This window comes from Ptiloglossa arizonensis, chromosome 8 (genome assembly GCF_051014685.1).
Source record: "Ptiloglossa arizonensis isolate GNS036 chromosome 8, iyPtiAriz1_principal, whole genome shotgun sequence".
Classification (NCBI taxonomy): domain Eukaryota; kingdom Metazoa; phylum Arthropoda; class Insecta; order Hymenoptera; family Colletidae; genus Ptiloglossa; species Ptiloglossa arizonensis.
The window spans coordinates 16,085,735-16,107,846 of record NC_135055.1 but is presented as its reverse complement, the minus strand read 5'-3'; the positions used below and the strand labels follow the sequence as shown (position 1 = coordinate 16,107,846).

At 31.2% G+C, this 22,112-nt stretch overlaps 4 protein-coding genes across 10 annotated transcripts; 2 read left to right on the top strand and 2 right to left on the bottom strand.

Moving 5' to 3' along the window:
* Positions 1-1,266: 1,266 nt before the first annotated feature.
* Positions 1,267-2,858, bottom strand: LOC143150092 (zinc finger protein 830). Of its 2 annotated transcripts, none has more exons than XM_076318123.1 (4): positions 2,656-2,858; positions 1,903-2,392; positions 1,660-1,829; positions 1,267-1,587 (listed from the first exon to the last, which is right to left on the bottom strand). In XM_076318123.1, exons 1-4 carry the CDS (start codon positions 2,757-2,759, stop codon positions 1,446-1,448), a joined length of 906 nt encoding a protein of 301 aa, XP_076174238.1. In that variant the 5' UTR covers positions 2,760-2,858; the 3' UTR covers positions 1,267-1,445. The 2 variants fall into 2 exon arrangements, with proteins under 2 accessions (XP_076174238.1, XP_076174239.1); XM_076318124.1 differs by having other exon boundaries at positions 1,903-2,503; positions 2,622-2,751.
* Mesh1 (Metazoan SpoT homolog-1) lies at positions 2,612-5,005 on the top strand. 6 transcript variants are annotated; one of them, XM_076318131.1, is made up of 6 exons: positions 2,612-2,665; positions 2,812-3,010; positions 3,147-3,379; positions 3,528-3,554; positions 3,678-3,859; positions 3,999-5,005. In XM_076318131.1, the coding sequence occupies exons 3-6, from the start codon at positions 3,181-3,183 to the stop codon at positions 4,137-4,139; spliced, it is 549 nt and encodes a 182-aa protein (XP_076174246.1). In that variant the 5' UTR covers positions 2,612-2,665; positions 2,812-3,010; positions 3,147-3,180; the 3' UTR covers positions 4,140-5,005. The 6 variants fall into 6 exon arrangements, with proteins under 6 accessions (XP_076174246.1, XP_076174245.1, XP_076174242.1 ...); XM_076318130.1 differs by having other exon boundaries at positions 2,623-2,665; positions 2,812-2,921; positions 3,144-3,379; positions 3,528-3,859; positions 3,999-4,978; XM_076318127.1 differs by having other exon boundaries at positions 2,624-2,665; positions 2,812-2,921; positions 3,528-3,859; positions 3,999-4,976.
* LOC143150091 (phosphoserine aminotransferase) lies at positions 3,872-8,080 on the bottom strand. Its single transcript, XM_076318122.1, has 8 exons — positions 7,436-8,080; positions 6,417-6,547; positions 5,876-5,988; positions 5,616-5,777; positions 5,431-5,525; positions 5,179-5,348; positions 4,730-4,990; positions 3,872-4,513 (listed from the first exon to the last, which is right to left on the bottom strand). Exons 1-8 carry the CDS (start codon positions 7,505-7,507, stop codon positions 4,402-4,404), a joined length of 1,116 nt encoding a protein of 371 aa, XP_076174237.1. The 5' UTR covers positions 7,508-8,080; the 3' UTR covers positions 3,872-4,401.
* Positions 8,081-8,725: 645 nt separating this feature from the next.
* Positions 8,726-21,785, top strand: LOC143150290 (DNA-dependent protein kinase catalytic subunit). The gene is made up of 14 exons (XM_076318465.1): positions 8,726-9,034; positions 9,163-9,344; positions 9,433-9,595; positions 9,668-9,786; positions 9,848-10,240; positions 10,335-10,516; positions 10,590-10,843; positions 10,915-13,202; positions 13,278-13,622; positions 13,698-13,853; positions 13,935-17,954; positions 18,135-20,465; positions 20,625-21,527; positions 21,590-21,785. The coding sequence occupies exons 1-14, from the start codon at positions 8,908-8,910 to the stop codon at positions 21,665-21,667; spliced, it is 11,541 nt and encodes a 3,846-aa protein (XP_076174580.1). The 5' UTR covers positions 8,726-8,907; the 3' UTR covers positions 21,668-21,785.
* The last annotated feature ends 327 nt before the right edge of the window (positions 21,786-22,112 follow it).

The following is a 22,112-nucleotide window of genomic DNA, read 5'->3' as shown; positions in this document are numbered from 1 at the left end:
CGCGTCGCGTCGGCCCCCTCCATCCGATCGATGGATCATCCCGAACGAAAGCGATCTTTACGTCGTTCTTTACGAGTTTACTCGCGATTTTGTAATTTTCTTGTTAACAGTATCACGTACGAACAACACACTTTGAATCCAGCACCAAATATCGTCATTGAATTTATCGAAATAACCGATTACACGACAAACGATCGTTCTCGATTGTTAATTCTTAAGCTCGAGTATCCGTTTCCTTGTTACACGTAATATATATGTATATATATATGTGTGTATATATATATGTGTGTGTGTATATATGTATATGTATATGTATATATTACTAACGAATTATTGTAATCACCGACACACCGCTTGCTTTTAAGGGACTACGTAGCCGTGTGCGCACGTCGAAAAGCTTCAGTAGTAATAATAAGGACGAGATGTTAGATAGTTTCGTCCGAATCGTACTTTTGCGCTTTTGATTATCGAATTGTTCGCGAGGTATATCCGGTGATCCGTCTCGTAAGTACGACCACTGATCGTAGACGGTTCGCGTGAAATATTGTGATTCGACTTAGTATAAAATAAAAGAAAGATTATTGTACACGTTTGAAGATATATGCGTATGTATACGTATACATAAATATATGTATATATGTATGTATACATACATACACACACACGCGCAAAATACATTCGTGAAACGTAGATCGCTTCGATTCGAAAGAATCGCGTAAGGTAAGATTAAACCCTATGATTACGCGCTGCGTTGATAAATTTTAAGAAATATCTCTGTACGATTTTTAGGCAGCAACTTGGAATCTACGGAGACATACTCCCAGAGATTATAAGTACCGTTTGAGGCAGCATTTAGACAAACTCGAGGCGCGAGGATATCGAATAGCGAAATAGTGATTTCCTAGGTACGGCGTGGATGGGTGCGGGTAAAACGTATGCGAGTCTCTCATTTTTTCAATTTTCAATATTTTATAATGTCCGGTATGTAACGAAAGTGGATAATATCGTTGAATTTTTGGCAATATACTACCCACACTATTTTACTAGCGGCTTAGCCTACCTACCTTGTAACCTTTATATTATACATTTCATATTATAGCTTGTAACGGGTAATTCATAATCTATTACGATTGTATTTGAAACTTAATTATATTCTGACTCTTCGAATTCATTTTAATAAAAACTTAATACACTGTACGTACTCTGATTGTCTGTTACCTGCGTATTTTTTTTATTGGGATTGGAAAAGAAACACAACTAGAAAAGTAGTCGTGTAATCGTTATTTCATCTTTTTTCCCCTCCTCTTTTTCATACAAACGATATTCAGAATTTTTTACGAAGGATAAATAGATATAACAACACTCTAAACATACAATACTCTTAAAGGTAGTAGGTCTTTAAATATTTACAAGATCGTAAATACTGTACACAAGGAGATTTAATTTCATTTATATGAATTTTTGGCTCTCCAATCGAGAAATTCGTCAAACTCGGCTTCGTCTCCGCTAGAAACGTCTTCATCGGTATTTTTTTGCTTCCGGTCGGTAGCTTGTACTTGTTCTTTACGTTTTACAAGATCCATTACTCTATTAAAACAATATGTTCTTTATTACTTAAACTTATATCGTTAAATTAAAGTTAATTGCATTTTATATTACCTAGACCAATGTCGTAGCTGTTCTTCAATTTCACCTAACTGTCTTTCCGTTGTTGCTTCTTCTTGATCGTCGGCAATTATTTGCGCAGACTGCGCTGTTTCCTCTTTAATTTCTTTCTGAAACTTTTCCCATTCTTCTTCTATGGGATTTTTATATTCGACATTACGGACCTACAATTCCATTAAAAAGCACATAATGTTATACCAATTTATTACGTATCGTTCTTTTTTATTATATTCTTACTTTAGCATCCAAAACTGGATCATCAAAAAAGCCTTCTGGAAGAACTGGTTGACTTATATCTTTGCTTTTATCCTTTTCCCTTTCTTCTTCTGTTTCTGTATTTTTCAATTCTTTGTCATTTGCAAGTTCGTTACTATTGTCCGACTTTTGTATTATCGCAGAAGTATTCGATGTTTCGGTACCATTGGATTGTTTAGAATTATTATCGAAGAAATCTGATAGCACACCCCCTGCTACTTGGGTCGATTGTGCCGAAGGATTCTTTAATATACCCTTTATTTTCTTATTCGGAGAAGATTCTTGAGAAGGAGATGTAGACCTTTTAAATGAATGTGCAACAGTCTTTGGAGTATCTGGTTCTAACTTAGTCTTCTTCGCCAATGCAATATTTTCCTTATGAGTCTTTGAATTTAAGTGAACTGGCCAAACTGCTTCACTACGTATGGTAACTTTACAGAGAACACACATAAGCTGGCCTACATCTGTATATGTGTTTACCATAGTTAAGGATTTAGACAATTTTTTAAATTGGAATGATGCGTAGACATAAAATTTTGTATTTAATGTTTCTAATTTAGTTTGGAACTGTTTTCAAAATTACCTTTTTAAAAAAAATATAGAAATATATAGAGTATTTATAATTGATATAATGTTTCAATTATTTATTAAATACGTAAAATTTAATTGTAATACGAAAGAAGTAAGAGATGAAACTTAACCTTAAAATGTGTCAAAACGTTGTAAAAAGGATATCTTGCTAACGGTGATTCAATTTTTTTGACAACACCCAATTTCTTTTTGTGTTCACTCATAGCTTTACGCAAGTCATCTTGCGTTAATTTTCTTTTAAGCGGCATTTTGAGACACAAATTAAACTTGTAAACCACAAATGCAATTCTTGTTTCTCAGGTTATGTTTTATAAGCGCCGTCCTATACAACTTTGGCTCCTCTATTATGAAGTCTCGGAAATAACATAACGTCAGCATCAGCTGTTATATCAAACAGTTACGTATCTAAGGTAATTTACGTATAATCGCTTATCTTCTTTTTATCATTATAATAGTATTAAATAAAAAAACGATTTGAATGAATTCAGAGCTCCTAAAGGTAAAAATCATAATTTACATGTTACTTAAATAATTCTTTAATATTTGTAAATTTATTGATAAAATTATAATTCCTTTATTATATATTTACCATTCAATAATATCAGCATTGTTAATTATTTTGTATAAATAAGAAGCAAGGAGATTTTGGCATTGCCAAAAGAATCACTCATGGAAAATAATAGTTCTACAGCATCTGTCATTGATGATCCAATCAATGTATATGGACCTTGTAAATCATGTACTACAGAATTACCTAATGCAGAATTATTAACATTAGTAATCAAATGCATCAACTTTTCAGCAATAAAACACAAAAGTCAAAGAAGGTATGATGCGGAACAAACACCATATATAAATCATCCCATAGGTTTGTAATTTTTTAAGCAGGGTTTGGTTTAGATCAGAATCAAAAAGATACAAGTAAAGAAAATTAATTGTAATGTTAAAAGTCTACATTCACAGAAGACAACAGAAATAACATAATAGTTAAAAGAAGATATATAATATTTTTTTAGGTGTTGCAAATATCTTAACCGAAGAAGGTAAGATTTATGACCTAGCTGTAATTTTAGCAGCTGTCTTGCACGATACTGTAGAAGATACAGATACTACATTCGAAGAGATAGAGAATGAATTTGGTAGTGAAGTTTGTAATATTGTTAAAGAAGTAACTGATGACAAGAAGTTACCAAAAGAAGTGCGTAAGAAATTGCAAATAGTAAATGCTCCCAAACGAAGTTATAAAGCTAAATTGGTTATTTTAGCAGATAAGTTATATAATTTGAGAGATCTTCAGAGAAGTACACCAATTGGTTGGTCATCAAACAGAGTAAAAGAATATTTTAAGGTAATTTATTCAGAAGTGTAAGAAGTTTGATATAAATTTTTATGTTAACATGTTCACTGTCAGAAAATAGGCTATTGAGCAATGAACATGTTAATACATTAATTCTACTTAACAAATAAATACAAAATATTAACTATAGTGGGCCAAAGCTGTAATAGATGGATGCCGTAAGACTAATTTTAGTCTAGAAAGGGAACTAGATATAATATATGCAAATCGAGTAGCTCAGGACAAAGAGAGCTGTGAATGCAAAAAAACACCACTACCAGAATTTTATTGATTTATTAATTGATAAATTTAAGAATAATTCAAATTATTGAAAAAATGAAAATACATCTAAAACTGGTGAATAGTATGATATGTAATACTTAGGAAAGCAATAAATGTTACTATTAAATGCTTATTTTGCTGATATTTGAATGAACGTTGTTGTTTTATACGTTGTATAAAAGGTTGTATATAAAATATTATGTACCTCATATATATATATACACATTACTTTTTATGAAATAATATTTGTAATAGACTATATTATAACTCTCTTAATTGTTGTTACAATGTTCTTTGTAGAACCATTGCATATACTCTGCCAGTTTCTCTGCCTCTTCTATAGTAATAGCATTATATAAAGATGCTCGAATTCCACCTACAGATCTGTAATAAAATATTTCTGGATTTAACTTAAAACACAATGCAATACATTGAATGGTGATTGGAAGTACAACTTGTATGGTTGAAACCACTGTATCCATATGTTATTCAAGTTTTTCATTTAAGTAAAATTCATAGTAGAAAGATATCAACTATTATTTAAACTGGAAAATCAATGCTACTCAGTATTGTGTAGCTTATTTTTTAAGTTTCACTGACCTATGACCTTTCAACTGAAGCATTCCACGTGCGCTCGCGATGGAAAGGAATTTTTTCTCAAGTTCCTCATCGTCTTCGCCTATTCTAAATGGCACATTCATCCGGCTTTGTACATCTGGCTTAATCGGACACGAATAGAAGCCTTTCGATCGATTAATCACGTCGTATATTTTTTGACTTTTTATATTTGCCAATTTTTCCATCCCCTCGACTCCATCGTGTTCTTTAATCCATTTGAAGACTAATCCGACCACATATATTCTATAAAAACGGTATGGATATTTAAAGAAACATTACGTATTCATAAAAATATCCAATGTAAAAAAAACTATTTTAAATTCTAATATATACACAGATCCTTATGTATTTGAACATAAGCAACGATTGTAAAGGAGCATCTAGTATCATGTATTTACTTATTTCGTAACCTTTTTGTCGAGAATGCTTACTGAAATACTGGCGGTGTATTATGTATGGAGTTATCAGCTGCCATTACATTGAAATCGAACACTGATGGACAAATTTTCATAGCATGACCAAGAACATCATCTCGCACTATCACGAGCGTTACACCAGCCGGACCAATGTTTTTCTGCGCACCAGCAAATATTACTGCAAACTGAACAATATATTATTGTTATTTACAGTTTCGTCACCTTTTCTTTTTATTTGATTATTACCAAAAATTTAACGTTACATACTTTCGAAATGTCTAAAGTTCTCGTGAGAATATTTGACGACATATCGGCAACAAGTGGTACCCCGGCAGTCTCAGGAATGTAATTGAATTCAACTCCTTAAATAATGAAATAAACATAATTTTCGATTTTCTTCGAACCGATCATTGTCCACGTGTACTAGTTTCATTATATTATTATTTGTTTACCATGTACTGTCTCGTTGTCACAGTAATAAACGTAAGATGCATTTGGGTCCAAGTTCCAGGTAGATGGATCGGGGACCTCGGTATATTTGGTCGTTTTTGGCAAAACCAAATTCACTTTACCATACTTTGCTGCTTCTTTCGCTGCCTTGGCCGACCACGAGCCTTACAAATATATACCCCGTTAACATAATCTTTATCTTAAAATATATATTTCTTTTTTTTTTTTTAAATGTATATCTACAATTTTTATAGATATTTACCAGTCACTAAGTAGTCTGCAGTGCCAGTTGTCATCATATTTAAAGGAATAGCTGCAAATAGCCCTGTTCCTCCTCCTTGCATAAATAAGATTTTGTAATTATCTGGGACATGCCTGAAAAATTTAAATAACTCCATTATATGATATCCAAACGAATATTATAAACTGTTTATTTGTATACAGATGTTCTTGGTCTTTGTTAAAATGAAACATTGTATCTCATTAATAAACAGCTCATACAAGCAATGACTCATACAAATTAAAAACATTTTAATCTGCCATACAATACGGAGTATTTTATCCTAAACAATTCAATAAGTTTATACATTTCAAATTGCAAAGAAAAATAAACACGTGTAACCATTTTTCGAAATTTAAAAAAAATTGTTAAATACGATCGACTAATCGAGCAACTAAAAACAAGACACAATGTTAAGAACTACTGGTGCCCTGGAAAATCAATGAAAATTCATTAATTGAATTTATTATTTTCGGTGAGATTAAATTTTTTTATAATTTTTTTATTTTTCATATCGACTTACAATATTTCCCGCAATGTTGCTTGAGCGTCCTCGATAACATTTTTGAAATCATTCGATCTGTGACTCAACTCCAATATACTAATTTTAGTATTACCGTATGCAAGCAATTCCTTTTGAACATCTTTCAATACCTACAAGAAGTATATTGTTATCGATATATTTTGTACGTGATGTTCCGATGTGACTATATTTTAACGTCGATTCCTCCGCAAAGAATTAGGAGATAACAAAGAAATGTACCTGCCATCGAAATTCTCAAAATATTTTAATCGTTTGTAAACATTTTAAACCTTGACAAATAGACAGAATTTCGTCGCTAATAATCTATCTCAGAGGTGACATGACTTTAAATAACCAATATGTACTAATATACGAATTTCTGTTCAATGTTCATACGCACGACGATGAAATACGAAAATACGAACGAAAGAATTTTGAGATACAGGAAAAATATTTGATCCGAGATAAAGAACTGTACTCAATTTCTTGAATGTTCATTCGCAATCATTCACAACAGATGATATTAAGCGACGTACTCTGCAGTTCAATGAACGAGTTTGACCTTTATGCAAACAATATTACAGTAATGTACAATATCTTTCCAAACTTAATTTCGAGTTATCAAGCTGAAACAAATTGCCGACAATTTTTCGAAAATTTACATACAGTAATGTCAGTTAATGACAGTTTATCTACATCGTCGCAACATTCGTTTCGCGAAATTTCGTATTATACTATTTTTTAACTTTACACACAACTGCAATAAAATACTTTTTGTAATGTTTGTTCTTGCTCTGCGAAAAAGGTGGAAAAACTTTGAAAAAGTTATACCATTTGACACGAGTGGTATTCAAACATTACAAAGAGAAAAAAGAATTATTGACTCAATTGCACTTCTATTTCGTTTTAATTTAACCGGCATGTGTGACAATTGTCTACAAATGTTGGGAAGTATGCTGTCTTTGTAAAGAAAAAAAAAAAAAATTCAATTTGCAAACACGTTAAATTATTCGCGATACCTGATGTGGAAGCTTAGCCGGTCCTGCTCCAAAATTGATCACAGTGTTAAGACTGTTGCTTGGATCGCTCATTGTGTAGTTTGCTGTCGTACTAGACGGCTGGTAAGTCGTGACTGAATTGGTTTCAATGCAGAAAGATAATTTCAGTTCACCAGGGCTTTTTATCTCTATGGTAAACGTTTAAAGGGAGAAGAGTGGGGGCGCTTTAATGAATATAATTTACTTCCCTGTGTTTATTGCCACGTTTCACACGATCTGCAATGCTTCCGTTGAAAACTGTAAATTCTAATAATCGTGGACTATTGTGAATCGATTATTTTCTTTTTCATCGCACCACTTCCTCTACTTTCTCCTTCGATATTTGTTTTGTTTACAATCTGATTATGTAACTGACCGGCAAAGTTTCCCGAAGTTTGTCTGGATAAACTGGATAAAAGTCGATCGCTCGAATACGATCACTACTGATCACTAACCGCTGGGTGTCTCGTTTCATTTTATTTTTCTTGTTGCGTTATACGAGACCTGTTGAACAGGTTTCAATGGCTGAAGAAGAAAGATTGGTCGTTCAACGAAACAAAGTTGCAGAAATTTATCTCAACAAACGACCGCGAGAATTGATGTATTTATTAAGAATAATAGCGAAAAGATTGACAATAATCCTCTAGCATTAGAGATGGGTTTTATAACAGCAATCGGACTAAACATCGTCTATTCAGCATTGTCCATATCACTTCCGTTAACATAACACGGTTTAGTCTTACGTGACTCGGAGTCACGCAATCTGAAATATCGACTTGTAACTTCTCTGTAGTTTGTGAGCGACATCTTCGTTCAAAAATGGTATTCGAGGAACTCGACCGAAATACCGAAGTCGGTAAACTAGGGAACATAGAGAAGTACTTAAATGTTTGGTACGTTTATTGGTGGTGACCGTGGAAACTATATGTTGAATCGTCGAAATCGGTAAAGGTGGAAAACTCGTCCATGTAAATACCTCGTTTGTAAAAAATAATTTGAGAGTTAAAATATTTTCTTGTCACATTGGACACTAATTTATATCACGTATACGACAATCAGAAAAAATATTTTAAAATTTAATAATTTAAAAAAAGATTCTCCAATCTTCATAAAAAGCAAACAATACCGTGGGATCTTTGATTCAACCAATTTTCCGTTAGATGGCAAACCATTTCAATATCTATTTTCTTTCTACACGGATCATCAGTGCTAGAACTATACTATGTTTTTTTAAATATGATTGTCTCCTGAATATGAATTACGAAATTCTGATATGTGTACTGTCAGAAAAATGCATTTAGACAGCAAATTATTAAATAATTCTCGTACAGTTTTTACATTACGATTACTCTCATAAGTATTTAAAAGTTATCGCATACTTTGTAAGAATAGATTTTAACTGTCAAACGAACGGTTAAATAGATGTGCGTAGATGTTTATAAAGCCGGTAAAATATGGATTCGTTTAAAAGTTTTATAGATATTTTTGAACGGGCTGTAGCAGAGAAAAACAGTAATAATCTTACAGAGATTTTAAACAATAGTAGAAAGTACTTTCAAAATATACTGAAATCCGATAGTGGTATGTGTTAATAAGTAAATACTGTTTTTATTTTGCGATATTACGTTACGATATTGCGACTGTTGTACATTTTCAAATAAATTTTCAACAAACATACATTTTGTTATTCATATTTCATTTTTTGTTAGAATTGGTGTTATCTATATTGTTTGACAAAAGGAAAGGCTTGTTGCATTTTATTAATAATGAACTTCGAAGATCTACTCCTCAAAAAGGTTTTGATAAGGCAATTAAAGAGGCATTTCATCTTCTTGAATTCATTATGGACCAATTTTCTGATATATTTGTACCATATATCATTGATACAAAGGTATTGGATCATGAATTACACAAGTATATTTTAAGTAATATAATTATGTATTTAACAAACGATTTACTATAGTTTTATTTGATTATAGAATACATGTCAACAGGCACTTATAACAAAATGCTCAGCATTGATTCAAAAAGCTGCTTGCAGTACCTTCAATAAATTGATAAAATTATTTAAAGAATATGAAATTGAGTTAGGTAAAACTATACAAAAATTTGTATCTTTGTTTCATTTAGTGAATATCAAAGGTAATATTTCACTATTGGATAAATCTGAATTATATATAAATTAATATGAAAGCTTTTCTTAATCCATTACAGAGAGAAGTTTGTTATTATCTGTATGTGGTACAATTGCTTTGTATAATCCAGAAATACCAGAAATACAAGAATATTGTATTATAATTTTTGAACGATTATGTGATGACTTCAAAAACCAGGTACATTATTTCTTGATATTAATAATGTAAAAGTTCTTATTTTTTGGACTTATAATTGCAGTACAACCCATTAACTATTTCGAAATCAATTGATATATTTCAAGTATACTTGGATGTTTTCTCAAATATATTGGATGTGCTTTCAAGCGAGGAAAAAGAAAAGCATTGTAAAGAATTATATAATTGGATTAAAGATCTAAGTTCTCCTGAGAAGTATTCAGTTAAAAAGGTCTCACTGAGATCAGCAATTGATTTATTATGTCGTCATATTTATTTGTTTCGGGAGTTTGTTTATTGTGATCATGAATATTGGTATAAATTATTAACAAGACTTATTGAAGACAAAACTGTACAAACTAATGAATGTGGACAGCGTGCTTTAAAAAAATTTTATCAATTAATTGGAAACATTTTAAAACGCAAAACTTCTGAGGATGATAAAGTAGTATTCTTGGTAAGCATTATTCTTTGTGTAAAATAATATAGTGTTCTTTATTGTGTAAAACAAATATGATAAATAATTTATAACATGTCTTACTATATTTCAGTATTTCAAAAATCTTTTTGAGAAAGAGTTAAAAGATAATAATCGTATAAATTCAAAAATGTTACCTTTTATTGTATATGGTTTTAGTCAAATGGCTGCACCATGTAAATATTACCTTTCTAATAATGATGTGAGAGACATGTTTTCACTGATAACTCATTGTGCAATGCCACTCTGTTCTGGGTATGAATTGTAATTGATATTATATGGTATTTGAAAGTGTAAATTTTTTAACATATTGTATTGAAATATCTAGGGAAGATTTGAAACAAATTCAATTGGAAAGTATTTGTAATTATCAAGAAGCTCTTTCTGATATAATATTGCATACATCGGACCTATCAATGAATCAAATTAATGTAATTTTAAAGCTTAGTATTCTTTTGGTTAAAAGATTTCCCGACCTATCTATAACTGGTCAAAATCCTGCAATTACATCATTGGTAAATATAATTACTAATATTGGGATAGTTAGTGGAAACCTCTTAGAAGAATTTCTTTATAATTTAAGTAAGTACATGTTTTACAAATATTTACAAATGCTTTTTACATAATAATTTATACCCTACCTTTTTATTTAGTTAAAGATGGAATAATATGGTCTTGTTCGCATACTTTGCTTGTTGATGCGGAATTGCAACGAGGATTAAATAATTTAAGAGAGCTTCCAATGTGTTACAAAAAATATTTGCCCTTGTGGTTACAGATTCTGAAGCCAAACAGATATAAAGAACACAGACAAATTGTACAAGAAGTAGTTGATTCAATGATACATGTATGCATTGTATTAATTAGTAAATTAAACCTGAATACAAAAACAAAAGAAAATAATGTATTCTCAGATGCAATTTTTTCTCAAATGGCTGAGAATGAGGCAGATTTTAGAATTTTCATTAACATTGTAGATTTGTATGTTGATATAATTAATGAATTAGAATCTTCCTTAATGATAAACAGTTTGTACAAATTCTTGTTACAAATTGTTAGTATGTCTTACAAACATCCTCTGATATCAGGATTTTATAAGTTAGTACATGCAACCTTTAAACATATTTGTTTAACTAAGAGTGAAATCGAAGTAGAAATATTGGAACTGTTATATAAATATTTAATCAATGTATTGAATTTAATTTCCACATTTTCTAAGGAATTATTAACTACATGTTTGTTTTTAATTTTGGATACACCAAAAATGTTTGTAGAATACATATTGAATAGCACAATTCCAGCATTTAAAATTGCTTTTACTTTGGGTTTAAGTGATTTTGAAGTAGCTTGTGCTGCTTTAAGTGCTTTAGAAAAATGGACAAGTCATTTAGGCAATCAACATACAAATGAGTTTTTAAGAGAAGTTGTACCATTCTTAGAACCATATTTACATAGTGAAGAAAGCTCTGTAGAATTCTTACAAGACATTATAAAAACGGACCGAAAAGTTGTTAAACACATAATGTTAAGAGATGATGAGAACACTTTAGAAACATTTCAGAGGAAAGTTTTATTATTCATTGCCTCGCTCGATACTGATATAATCTTGAATTTTCTATATGGAAGATCTATGAATATAGGAGCCACTTGGGACAAGAAAGATTTACTAAAGTACTCATTGGTATTGCCAGATGCAGAAGTAAATATTCATTTTGATAAAGTATTACAAAGATTGATTTTATTGGCTCAACATTCTGGAGACAGAAGAACAAAAGTAGCTGCCTGTGAAGCACTTCATTCAGTAACAGCATTCTTCCTAGGCAAAATGTCGCAACATTTAATATCCAATCCTGATCGATTTGTTCCTATGTACATGATATTATGTCCAGCTCTTCTTAGTTTAGGCTGCGATGATGACGAAGCAGCGAGAAAAATTTTTGAACCCTTAATGCTACAATTGACACATTGGTTTAGTTCAAAGTTTATGATTAAAACTTCGGTAACTGTATACTTTATAGATACACTTTTTGAAAGTTTGTGCAATGATTCCAATTCATCACTTAGAGAATTTTCTGGGATATGTCTGGCTGAATTTATCAAGTGGTCTATAAAGCAATCCGACAATGAAAGAAGAATGCAAATGAACATTGATGAAGTCATATGTAAAATGACAAATTTTGCACTTCACCCCTCCACATTTAAACGAGTGGCAGCTGCAACAGCTTTCAATCATCTTTACACTATTTTACGTGAAGAAGAAGAAATTGTGTCTATATATTGGTTGGAAATTTTATATTCTTTTGTCAGAAGTTTGGATGGTTGTGACAGTCCCTCAATTATTACAGCACTTAGCCATGTTGAGAGAGTTCTAATAGCAAAACACGATTTATTGAATGCAGAAAACCATATTCGCAAAAAACCATATACATTTGAAGGTTCAACTTTAACACATGCAATGAATTGGTTATTCACTCAGTGTGGCTGTTTAGATCAGTGTTGTCGAGTAAAATGTATGGAACTGGTTGTTAATCTTTCTAAGTATGTTAAAAACTGTCATTCAGCAGAGGCAATGATAAGTAATTATATTAATACCCACGGAATTGAAAAATTAAATCTTATAATATTGAAGGACCTAAAATTAAAAATGGAAACTCTTTCTTGTGAAAGCATTTTGCCCCTTTTAAAAAGTTTTGACTGTTATATTTGGTTAATACGAAACAATTTGCTCAATGTACAATATTTATTTACAAGTTCAAATTCGGAAAGAGAAGTAATTTTCAATTGTGCAAGAAATTTTGTTCATCTAATAAATAAGATTAAAATAGAAATAAAAGAAGACACTTTAATGGTGTTATCAAAAGAGATTGAAGATTTACAGTCATTACAATGTAAACTAATAATGACCATGTTTGACTTCTTACAAATTCTTTTAAGTTTTGAAGTAAGTAAATTATTTCTTATAATTTGATGTAGATTTATGTTAGATCATAATGTATTTCTCATTTTTTAATTTCAGGATAATTTTATACCAAACTTTTTTTTCAACAAAGATTTGTTTGAATTAATTTCAAAATGCATAATGTGCCCACAAGTTGTAGGATTTGATATGAAAAATCTTGAAATTACAGAAACACTTCCGATAGTTATGGAAAATTTGTTGCAATCATTAATGCGGAGAACAGATAATTCCTTATTGAATCGTGTTAAACAGGAATTATCTGTACATGTGGAGAAGCATATGAGCAGTTTCATTAATTTAGATAAAATTTTGTTTGGTACAGATAATTGCAGCAAACTAAAACAATATGTTCAGGGTTTAAGTTTTTTAGAAAAACATAATATTCTGAACCAGCTACATAATGTATGTGATATATATAAATATAAATGTTTCTTATTTTACGTCAAGTTCTCAATTGTTAATGATTGCATCCTTTAGGCAACACAATTGATTAAACAATCAGAAGATAAAGTTACGTGCATTTTCAGAGCTTTAGCAAAAGAACAAATAGGAGAACTTGTTTGTGTAAATATCAAACCATCAGTGAAGAATTATCTACAGATCTTAATGGGACTGCTACTTATGCATTATGAGGTACATTTCATATATAAATAAATAGGTAATAAAACATTGAATATATGAATGGAAAATAAATACAGAATGATGTGTTTACAGTTACCAATGACAAGAAGGCTGATTAACTTAATTGAGACTACTACAATGCTTGAACAAAACAACATACGAATCGAACATGGTATATACTTTTTAAATATGTTTACAAATGAAATATTTAGATACATGTTGAAAGATATGGAAAAGACTATGCAAGTGTTTGATGATTTGTTACAAGGAAATCCATCGTTTTTATTAACAATAACAGAGCAATTGTTTTTATTCGCACAACGACATAAAAAAGAACTACACAACTATATAGAAATTTTAGTGGATGCTGTCATCAAAAGATTTACAATATTTGAAAGAGCTGTGAATAATATTGAAGAAAGGAAACAAAAATTAATAAGTATTTTTGGAATTGCTGTACATTTAAAGCATAAGCCAACAGAAGTGATGTCTTTGAGCAAAGAGTTTTATACGTGGTTCCTTATTCAATTGACGGAAAATTCCGACATAGAATACAAAATTAATATTTTACAGAATTTTCTCATTTGCCTGACTGACATGACATCCAATACAAAACCAGAATTTCTTGCGATTTTACGTACTCTACGAAGTGACAGACTCGTAATGTGGCCAAATGATTTCTCACAGAGTAACATAAAAGCTTTAAAAACAATTAATTGTTTCCAAACGTTATTAACGTTGTTGCCAGTGACTAAATCAAGCACAGTATTTGAGTCTATAATCTTATTTGCAGCTGGGATTGCTGAACAACTGTGTAATGAAAACACGAATGAATATCTACAAAAATATTGTAACTCAATTTCTACTGAATGTGCTTTAGAATCTATAGAAGCAGCTTACAAATTATTTATGAACTTGAAAGAGTTGAACGAGAGATTCGACGTATTGCGTAGGTTTCTTTTACCGTTATTTGAATTTTGTAGAACTACTGAAATACGTCAGTTCTTTGAGAGAAATATTAAAGAAATATATGCCACTGTTTGTCAAGATCTTGTTGCAAGGGGCTCTGATATAAAACAACTTGTAGCATCAAAAATAGGGTGTTATGATCTTGTTGCAAAATTGTTCGCAAAGATATCTTTAAAGGAAATATGTGACACTGAAAGTGTCATTACACGAAATGCTATCGATAACGTTATAACCGGAAAAGAATTTTTACAAAATTTATTTAGCAGAGCAATAAATGTGCGTATGCTAAAAACACCTGATCCAGAACATAAGGAAATAATGAGATTGCTACACTGCTCTGCATATAACTGTTCCATAGCAATTGTAGCTTTAAAAGAAGATGAAGATTTTTATGTATTTATGTTCAGTGAGAATAAGAAGAAAGAACAATTGATTTGGGAAAATATTGTGGATTGTCAAAAGTGCTACAATCTTCAGCAGACATTTAATGAGAATCCAAAGCATCGTAAGAAACTGATTAATATAAGGAAAAGCATAAAGCAAAGAGAGAATTTTAGACAATATTCATACATTTATAGTTACGATTTGTCTACCTGTACTTTAAATGAAGATATAAACGCTTTTGATTTTAACGAAATGATCGTACATAATACATCTAATAATATTGACAAAGAAGAAAGCTTGAGCTTAATATTTGAAATTGATGAATTAAATAATCATGAATGTATGGGTTCTATTTGTGGAGCTTTATTTCATATAATCTCAGAAGAAATATCTACACTATCTACTGGTGATAATATTATAATACCAAAGTGGTTAAAATACTTTTGCAATTCTATTATGTCGACAAATTATGATAATATCAGATTATTCATGTTGAAAATTGTTTTGAATGTACAAACTGTGTTTAAGCCTTACACAAAATTTATCCTTCAGTCGATAGTACATGCTACACACTCATATTTAAGAGGAAATCCATTAAACTATGTTATTACTGATATTATAGAGATGCTGATAGATTGGCAGACTGAGGACCTACCTGATGAAACTAATAGCAAAGTCATGATACAAAAGTTATGGGAAATGATCATTTATAAAGTGATGATAAAGAAGACCAATGAGATTTCCAAAGCTGTTTATAAATATAACATGACTATGATAAAAACAATGCTTGAAGTATGGCATACTTGTTTGAAACTGCCTGAGAATTTAAATGATAAGATGATAACTGCACCTGCAGCTACGGTATATTTAATATTAATTTGTATCGTTAATGGAATGACAAACGACGTTGTTCAAAGAAATGATATTTTAGATTTTTTGGAAAAGTCTTTAGAACAATGGCAGGATGATGAAGAAACAGTTTTGCAATGCTGTGAATGTTTCGGTTTGATCCTGAAGTTTTTGGATGACAAAGACATATTAGCAAGTAGAAAAGGCATTATAATTGATAAAATTCAAAGTATATTAAGTCAGATGCAAATGAGGTTTGAGAATAGACAGATGAAATGTATTCGTGCACTTTGTAAAAGTTATCCAAATGCTGCTATGATTTATTTTGAATTTGTTACTGCAAATATATTTAGAGTGGACTCATTGGGAAAGTCACATTGTTTAGAAATATTTTTACTGTCTATACCTAAACTCAGTGTCGATCAGATATTAAAAGAACTGGCTTATATAAAGTTTTGTGATCTATTAAGGAATAAAATTTTACCATGCGAAAAGATAGCATTACAAATAATTGATTCTTTAGTTTCTATTCTTCCTCCATCAAAATTTTTATCTCTGGCAAATTTAGCTATTCCTTATATGAAACACGAATTTTCTGAATATAGAGAATGTGTTTACAATATATTCATGAATATTTATAAAAGATATGCAGTCGATACTTCTGGAGATGAAAATGTAAAAGAGTTGATGTATAGCAGTAGAGAAGTATTACTTAATGGTATATCAGATACTGCTGAAAAGTTACAAGAGAAGATACTAAGTTTTTGGACCCAAGATGCCCAGTTAACATGTACTTGTAAAGAAAGATTACTGGAAACTCTAAGTATATACATTCCTACTGCTGGCAATAATTTTCTGCCATTTGTGCTTTCAATGATTTTTGACCTAACTAAAAACTCAAAAAATTATACACAAAAGATGTTTGAACCTTTACACACTTGCAGTTACAGAAATTACAACATTACTCTTTCATGGAGAACAAAAAATTTAGGATCGAAAGCTCCATTTTTTGCACCATCTCTAGCTAGTCAAATGAATCAAACATTCTCTCAAATGAGCGCTGTATTACCAAGAACATCCTACGATTTTACATACACAGATCAACCTTTGGATTCTAATACTGAGTTACAGCTTCAAGCGACACGAGATCCCGAGTTCGAATCGACTTACATTAATCAAGAGCCTATATTAACGTCAAATGAGCTAGAACACAATGACACTTTCAAAGTACCAAAGGTACCACAACCTGCTTACAATAAGAAATCGAGACGATTTTTGAGCAGTGCAACTGAAATATCTGCAGCCATCCGACAAAAGGAAATTAAACAGAACATACAGCGTGCTGAAATGATAAAGGAAGAATCTATTCGACAAAGAAGCAGTGTAAAATTATATAGAAAATATAGAATAGGTGATTTTCCAGATATTGAAATATCACACTCTATGTTAATTGAACCATTACAACAGTTAGCAAAAAAAGATCAACTGATTTGTAAGGATTTAATAGTTTCCATTGTTTGCTCATTACTCGACGAGTTTACCAACGATGATTTTGTAGAGAAAATCATCGATAGTTTGAAACGTATTATAGAGAATCAACATGGAAATAATTTTGCTATAGCTGCAATTTTAGAAATATTATTGGCCATTCATGTAACAGATTGTCCACCGGAAGTCATTGCAAAGGTTTCAAAATCAAACAATTTAAATTTCCATGGATCACTTGTTGTAGAGAAAAATTTAATTTATGGCACAAATGATTCTCAACCTCCTAAAAAGAAAGCACGAAACGACAGTGTAATTGATTCACGTAATGAATGGTTACAGTTAACAAAGCTTTATGAGTCTATGAATGATGTTGACGTAGTTCTCAGTATTTTCCGAAATCATATAGAAGATAAAGATATGCAAGTATGTATCATGTATATATGTATACATGTCTATAATTGTAACTTTAATTTGTAACTTTCTTGTTGAAATTATATTCAATTTTAATCATCTAAATATTTCAGTCATGTTTGATGACAAAAAGTCAAATTTGCAAAATTTTTGTAAAATCTCAAAGTAACACTGGCAATTTTTCAATTCTAGGAGGCATCATTCGCACAAGCAGCTAATAATTGGGTTAAAGCAAAAGCAAGATACGAGAAGGCATATGAAACTGAAGTAGAACTGGTCAAAGAACATTGTCTTCAAAGTTTATTTGAATGTTTGAGCAATTTATGTTGTTGGAACGAAATTGATAAACACATACAAAACAAATTAAATGGAAACATAAACAACATTTGGAATGATCCATGGAAAGATTGGATGTTCCCATGGTTGTTTGAAGTACAAGTGCATAAACTTTTAGACAGAGAGTTCTCTGATGTATTTCAAGACAACATGAACATCATTGAAACTTGGTTGAAGGATGATGCAAAAGTGCAGTACACTAAAAGATTCTTTGGGGAAGAATTGTCCATGTTCTTCCTAAATAACAAACTGGAAGTGGCTCGTGAATTTTTAATAAACACATTGGACGAGATGAGGGAACAGTGGATCAAACTTCATCCCTTGTCCACTCAGTTAAGGATACGTAAACTGCAAAAGTTACGAATAATTAATGATGTGAACAAGTTTATAGATATTTTAAAAACGGCGAATGATCCGTCTGATTTGCGGGAAGTATTAAAGTTCTGGAACAACAGTGTACTTTCGGCGCAAGACGCTATTCTCCCATGGGATAGATTAACATCCTATAGGATATACTTTATTAATCATCTGCTGAACGATACACTGACACAATGGAATCTGAATGAAACGCAAAACGATTCAGAGAACGTAGACGTTAGAGATGAGGATGGGATCGTTCACCAATTGCACACCGTTACCTTCAATATGCGATTGAAAATGATTGAGGCAGCATTGAATCAAAAAAATAAACACATAGGGAAAAAATATGTGTACCAACTGGAACAGAATTTAGCGAATTATTCGGCGAACTTCGAATACCAGTTCATTTTAACCGTTGCAAAGCTAAAGTATCTAAACGGTGAGATTGAGACGGACACGAAAAAGAAGTTGTCGCATTACGCTTCTTCTTGGAAACATTGTCATGATATTTTACAAACGGCTGACCTCGATCCCACGATAGATATTGATATTCGACGACAAATCAGTAAAATAGCTTCGAAAATCGTAAAGTTGAGTGAAGAAAATGAGATATTTTCTGAATTGTTAACGAGGAACACTTTAATTTTGAACGCAATAAATGTTGAAAATAATAATTTGCCTGAAATCAGAGATACGTTGAAAAATTATGGTTTCAATCACTTGAAAACGTGCTGCAATAAAACGACCACGAACATTAGGGAGTGTTACCTTATACTCTCAAAATACTGTTACAACAGATTATCTCGTGACAACAGTAATATTCAATTAAGCAAGGAGTTTGTGAGTTCTACATTGAAGGCTATGAATTACGGATCTCTCGAAGCAGCACACTATTTTCCTTGCTTGCTAAAACCTGAATATTTTGAGGAAGAGGAAACAAAAGACATTTTTCTAAAGGAAAGCGAAGGAGTTCAAACTTGGTTGTTTTTATCTTGGCAAGCGCAACTGTTCTCGCATCTAGGGACATCCATCGCCCCTTTAATCATACCCATTCTTAAACGTATCGTTGAAACTTATCCGAATGCAATCATTTATACATTGCGTTTGACGATTGAAACGAACCCAGCTCTTTTGAATGAAACTAGAGCTTACGAAATTCGACGAATTCTCTATAACAAACCCGAAATCGATCATTTTTTATTAGCGATACAGTACATAGTTCAGCCAGAATTGTACTTGCAATATTACTTGACCGAATTGCTAAAGAATTTATCATTTGGAACGTGTACGGCTGTAGATATGCTTCTAAAAAAGGTATATCCAAATTTACGGGAGAACAAGCAGAATCCAAAACCAGGATTTATCTTCAATGAAATTGCACAGTATAAAAGTAAAATAAAGGAATTAGAGCACAAAAAACCTGATGAAATTAAGCAAAGAGTAATACAAATGATTCAAAGTATTAGGAAATCAGTTGGTAAACGTAAAAATAGAGTGAAGTTACAAGATTATAGCCCATGGTTACACCAGTTTTCTGAAAGAGACATAGAAATACCTGGACAATATACTGGCAACAGAAAACCTATGCCACAATACCATACAAAAATTATGAAGTTTGAACCTACTGTAAAGGTGATGCAATCAATACGCAGACCCATTCGAATCACAATGGTGGGTAATGATGCAAAGGAATATCATTTTTTGGTGAAATTTGGAGAGGACTTGAGGCAAGATCAAAGACTGCAACAATTATTCACCATTATGAATAAAACGTTGCACATTGATGCTGCTTGCAGACAAAGGCAATTATCTATTGATACCTATCAGGTAATTAAATACATTACTTCAAATGATAAGGGGATTTTATTTATATATATATATATATATATATATATATATATATATATATATATATATATATATATATATATAAACTGTGCATCCTATTTATGTAAATATTCTAATAAATATTTTTGTTTGACACAGGTAATTCCTTTATCTAGAACAATAGGTCTCATACAATGGAAAGACAACACAAGATCTTTGCAAGAATTAATACATTTCACATTATCCACGCAAGAGCTAAATCGATATAATTCTATACTTGTAGAATACGAAGAATGGATGCAAAATGCAGCAACTTCTAAAAATCAAATCTTAAGGTACAAAGAAGCGACAATTAAGTATAATGCTTCGAAAGTAATCCTTAAGATGACCGAGTTTATTAGTAAAACCCAGTGGGACAGTTTACGCAAAACGTTCATGGTACTATGCCCATCAATAGAAAGCTTCGTTACTATGAGACGAAATTTTATTACTACGTATGCAACTATGTGTATTGCGCATTGGATTTTGGGCATCGGTGATCGACATCTTGAAAACCTTCTTATCTCTATCGATTCAGGACGTTGTTTAGGCATCGATTTTGGTCTAGCCTTTGACGCTGGTATCGATCAAAAGATTCCCGAGTTGATGCCGTTTCGCTTAACGTCCCAAATTCTTGGCTTGTTGAAGCCTTTTAATGAAAAAGATCTTCTAGGGGTGATAATGATTCACACGTTACGGGCATTAAGGAACGAATCGGGCCCTATTTTATCTTGCATGGATGTATTTGTTCATGAACCATTAAATTGGACGGAACATATTAATAAAGCATTAAGAGACAATAATGCCGATATCGCAGATGTCAAATGGGTACCAAGAAAGAAAATTAAAGCGATCATGAAGAAATTGGACGGAGTTAAGCCATCTTCAATTACTTTGGAACAATTAAAAGAACAACACGACGATAAATATTTCGATAGGTATTACGCTATAGTTACTGGAAATGACGACATTAAACGAACTCGAGCAAAAATGGAAAATAATAATTTAACCCCGGAGCAGCAGGTAACGTTTCAAACTGTGTTATTCTTGCGATCTTTTAGTGAAATAATTAATGAAATTTTTAGGTTGAATGCTTACTGGATCAAGCAACCGATTTAAATATTATAGGTCGATCGTGCGTAGGCTGGAAACCGTGGCTTTAAGATATTCGGATGTACAATATTTATTCTACCAATGAATTAATAATTTTATATACAATTTTTTATTCATTGTAAATATAAATTTGTATAGAAATAGTAAATTAAAAAAAAAGTATCTTAAAATTATAGAACAAGGTGTAAATGTAAATTCCTGACGTTAAGAGAAATCGAAACGTACTTTACCAGTTTGCAATCATTAGATCCGTCTATTTCAAGTGGTGGTTAATTTCGAATAGTTTGGAAAAGAAGGAAGTTGCGCAAACAGCAAATTGAGATATGCTCACATTAATAATGAAATTAAAATGAATATTTCAATTCATTAATTTTTATTTGATTATATTTAATCATTTTAGAATATTCTAAACATTTGTGTATTTTAATATTGTTTATTTATTTTATTTTTTACTATTTACTTTATTATTAGTACGCGCTTTTTATCCTTCGATAT

Bases quoted from the DNA above. Each gene is read 5' to 3' on its own strand.
- LOC143150092 (XM_076318123.1), bottom strand. From the start codon at position 2,759: ATGCCGCTTAAAAGAAAATTAACGCAAGATGACTTGCGTAAAGCTATG. The intron at 2,393-2,655 runs ATATCCTTTTTA...TATGGTAAACAC, and splicing joins ATTGAATCACCGTTAGCAAG to ATATACAGATGTAGGCCAGC. The intron at 1,830-1,902 runs GTAAGAATATAA...ATGGAATTGTAG, and splicing joins ATCCAGTTTTGGATGCTAAA to GTCCGTAATGTCGAATATAA.
- LOC143150290 (XM_076318465.1), top strand. From the start codon at position 8,908: ATGGATTCGTTTAAAAGTTTTATAGATATTTTTGAACGGGCTGTAGCA. The intron at 9,345-9,432 runs GTATTGGATCAT...ATTTGATTATAG, and splicing joins CATATATCATTGATACAAAG to AATACATGTCAACAGGCACT. The intron at 13,854-13,934 runs GTACATTTCATA...ATGTGTTTACAG, and splicing joins TGCTACTTATGCATTATGAG to TTACCAATGACAAGAAGGCT.
- Mesh1 (XM_076318130.1), top strand. From the start codon at position 3,181: ATGGAAAATAATAGTTCTACAGCATCTGTCATTGATGATCCAATCAAT. The intron at 3,380-3,527 runs GTTTGTAATTTT...ATATTTTTTTAG, and splicing joins ATATATAAATCATCCCATAG to GTGTTGCAAATATCTTAACC. The intron at 3,860-3,998 runs GTAATTTATTCA...TATTAACTATAG, and splicing joins GAGTAAAAGAATATTTTAAG to TGGGCCAAAGCTGTAATAGA.
- LOC143150091 (XM_076318122.1), bottom strand. From the start codon at position 7,507: ATGAGCGATCCAAGCAACAGTCTTAACACTGTGATCAATTTTGGAGCA. The intron at 6,548-7,435 runs GTATCGCGAATA...TACTTCTTGTAG, and splicing joins CGGCTAAGCTTCCACATCAG to GTATTGAAAGATGTTCAAAA. The intron at 5,349-5,430 runs GTATGTAACGTT...TATATTGTTCAG, and splicing joins GAACTTTAGACATTTCGAAA to TTTGCAGTAATATTTGCTGG.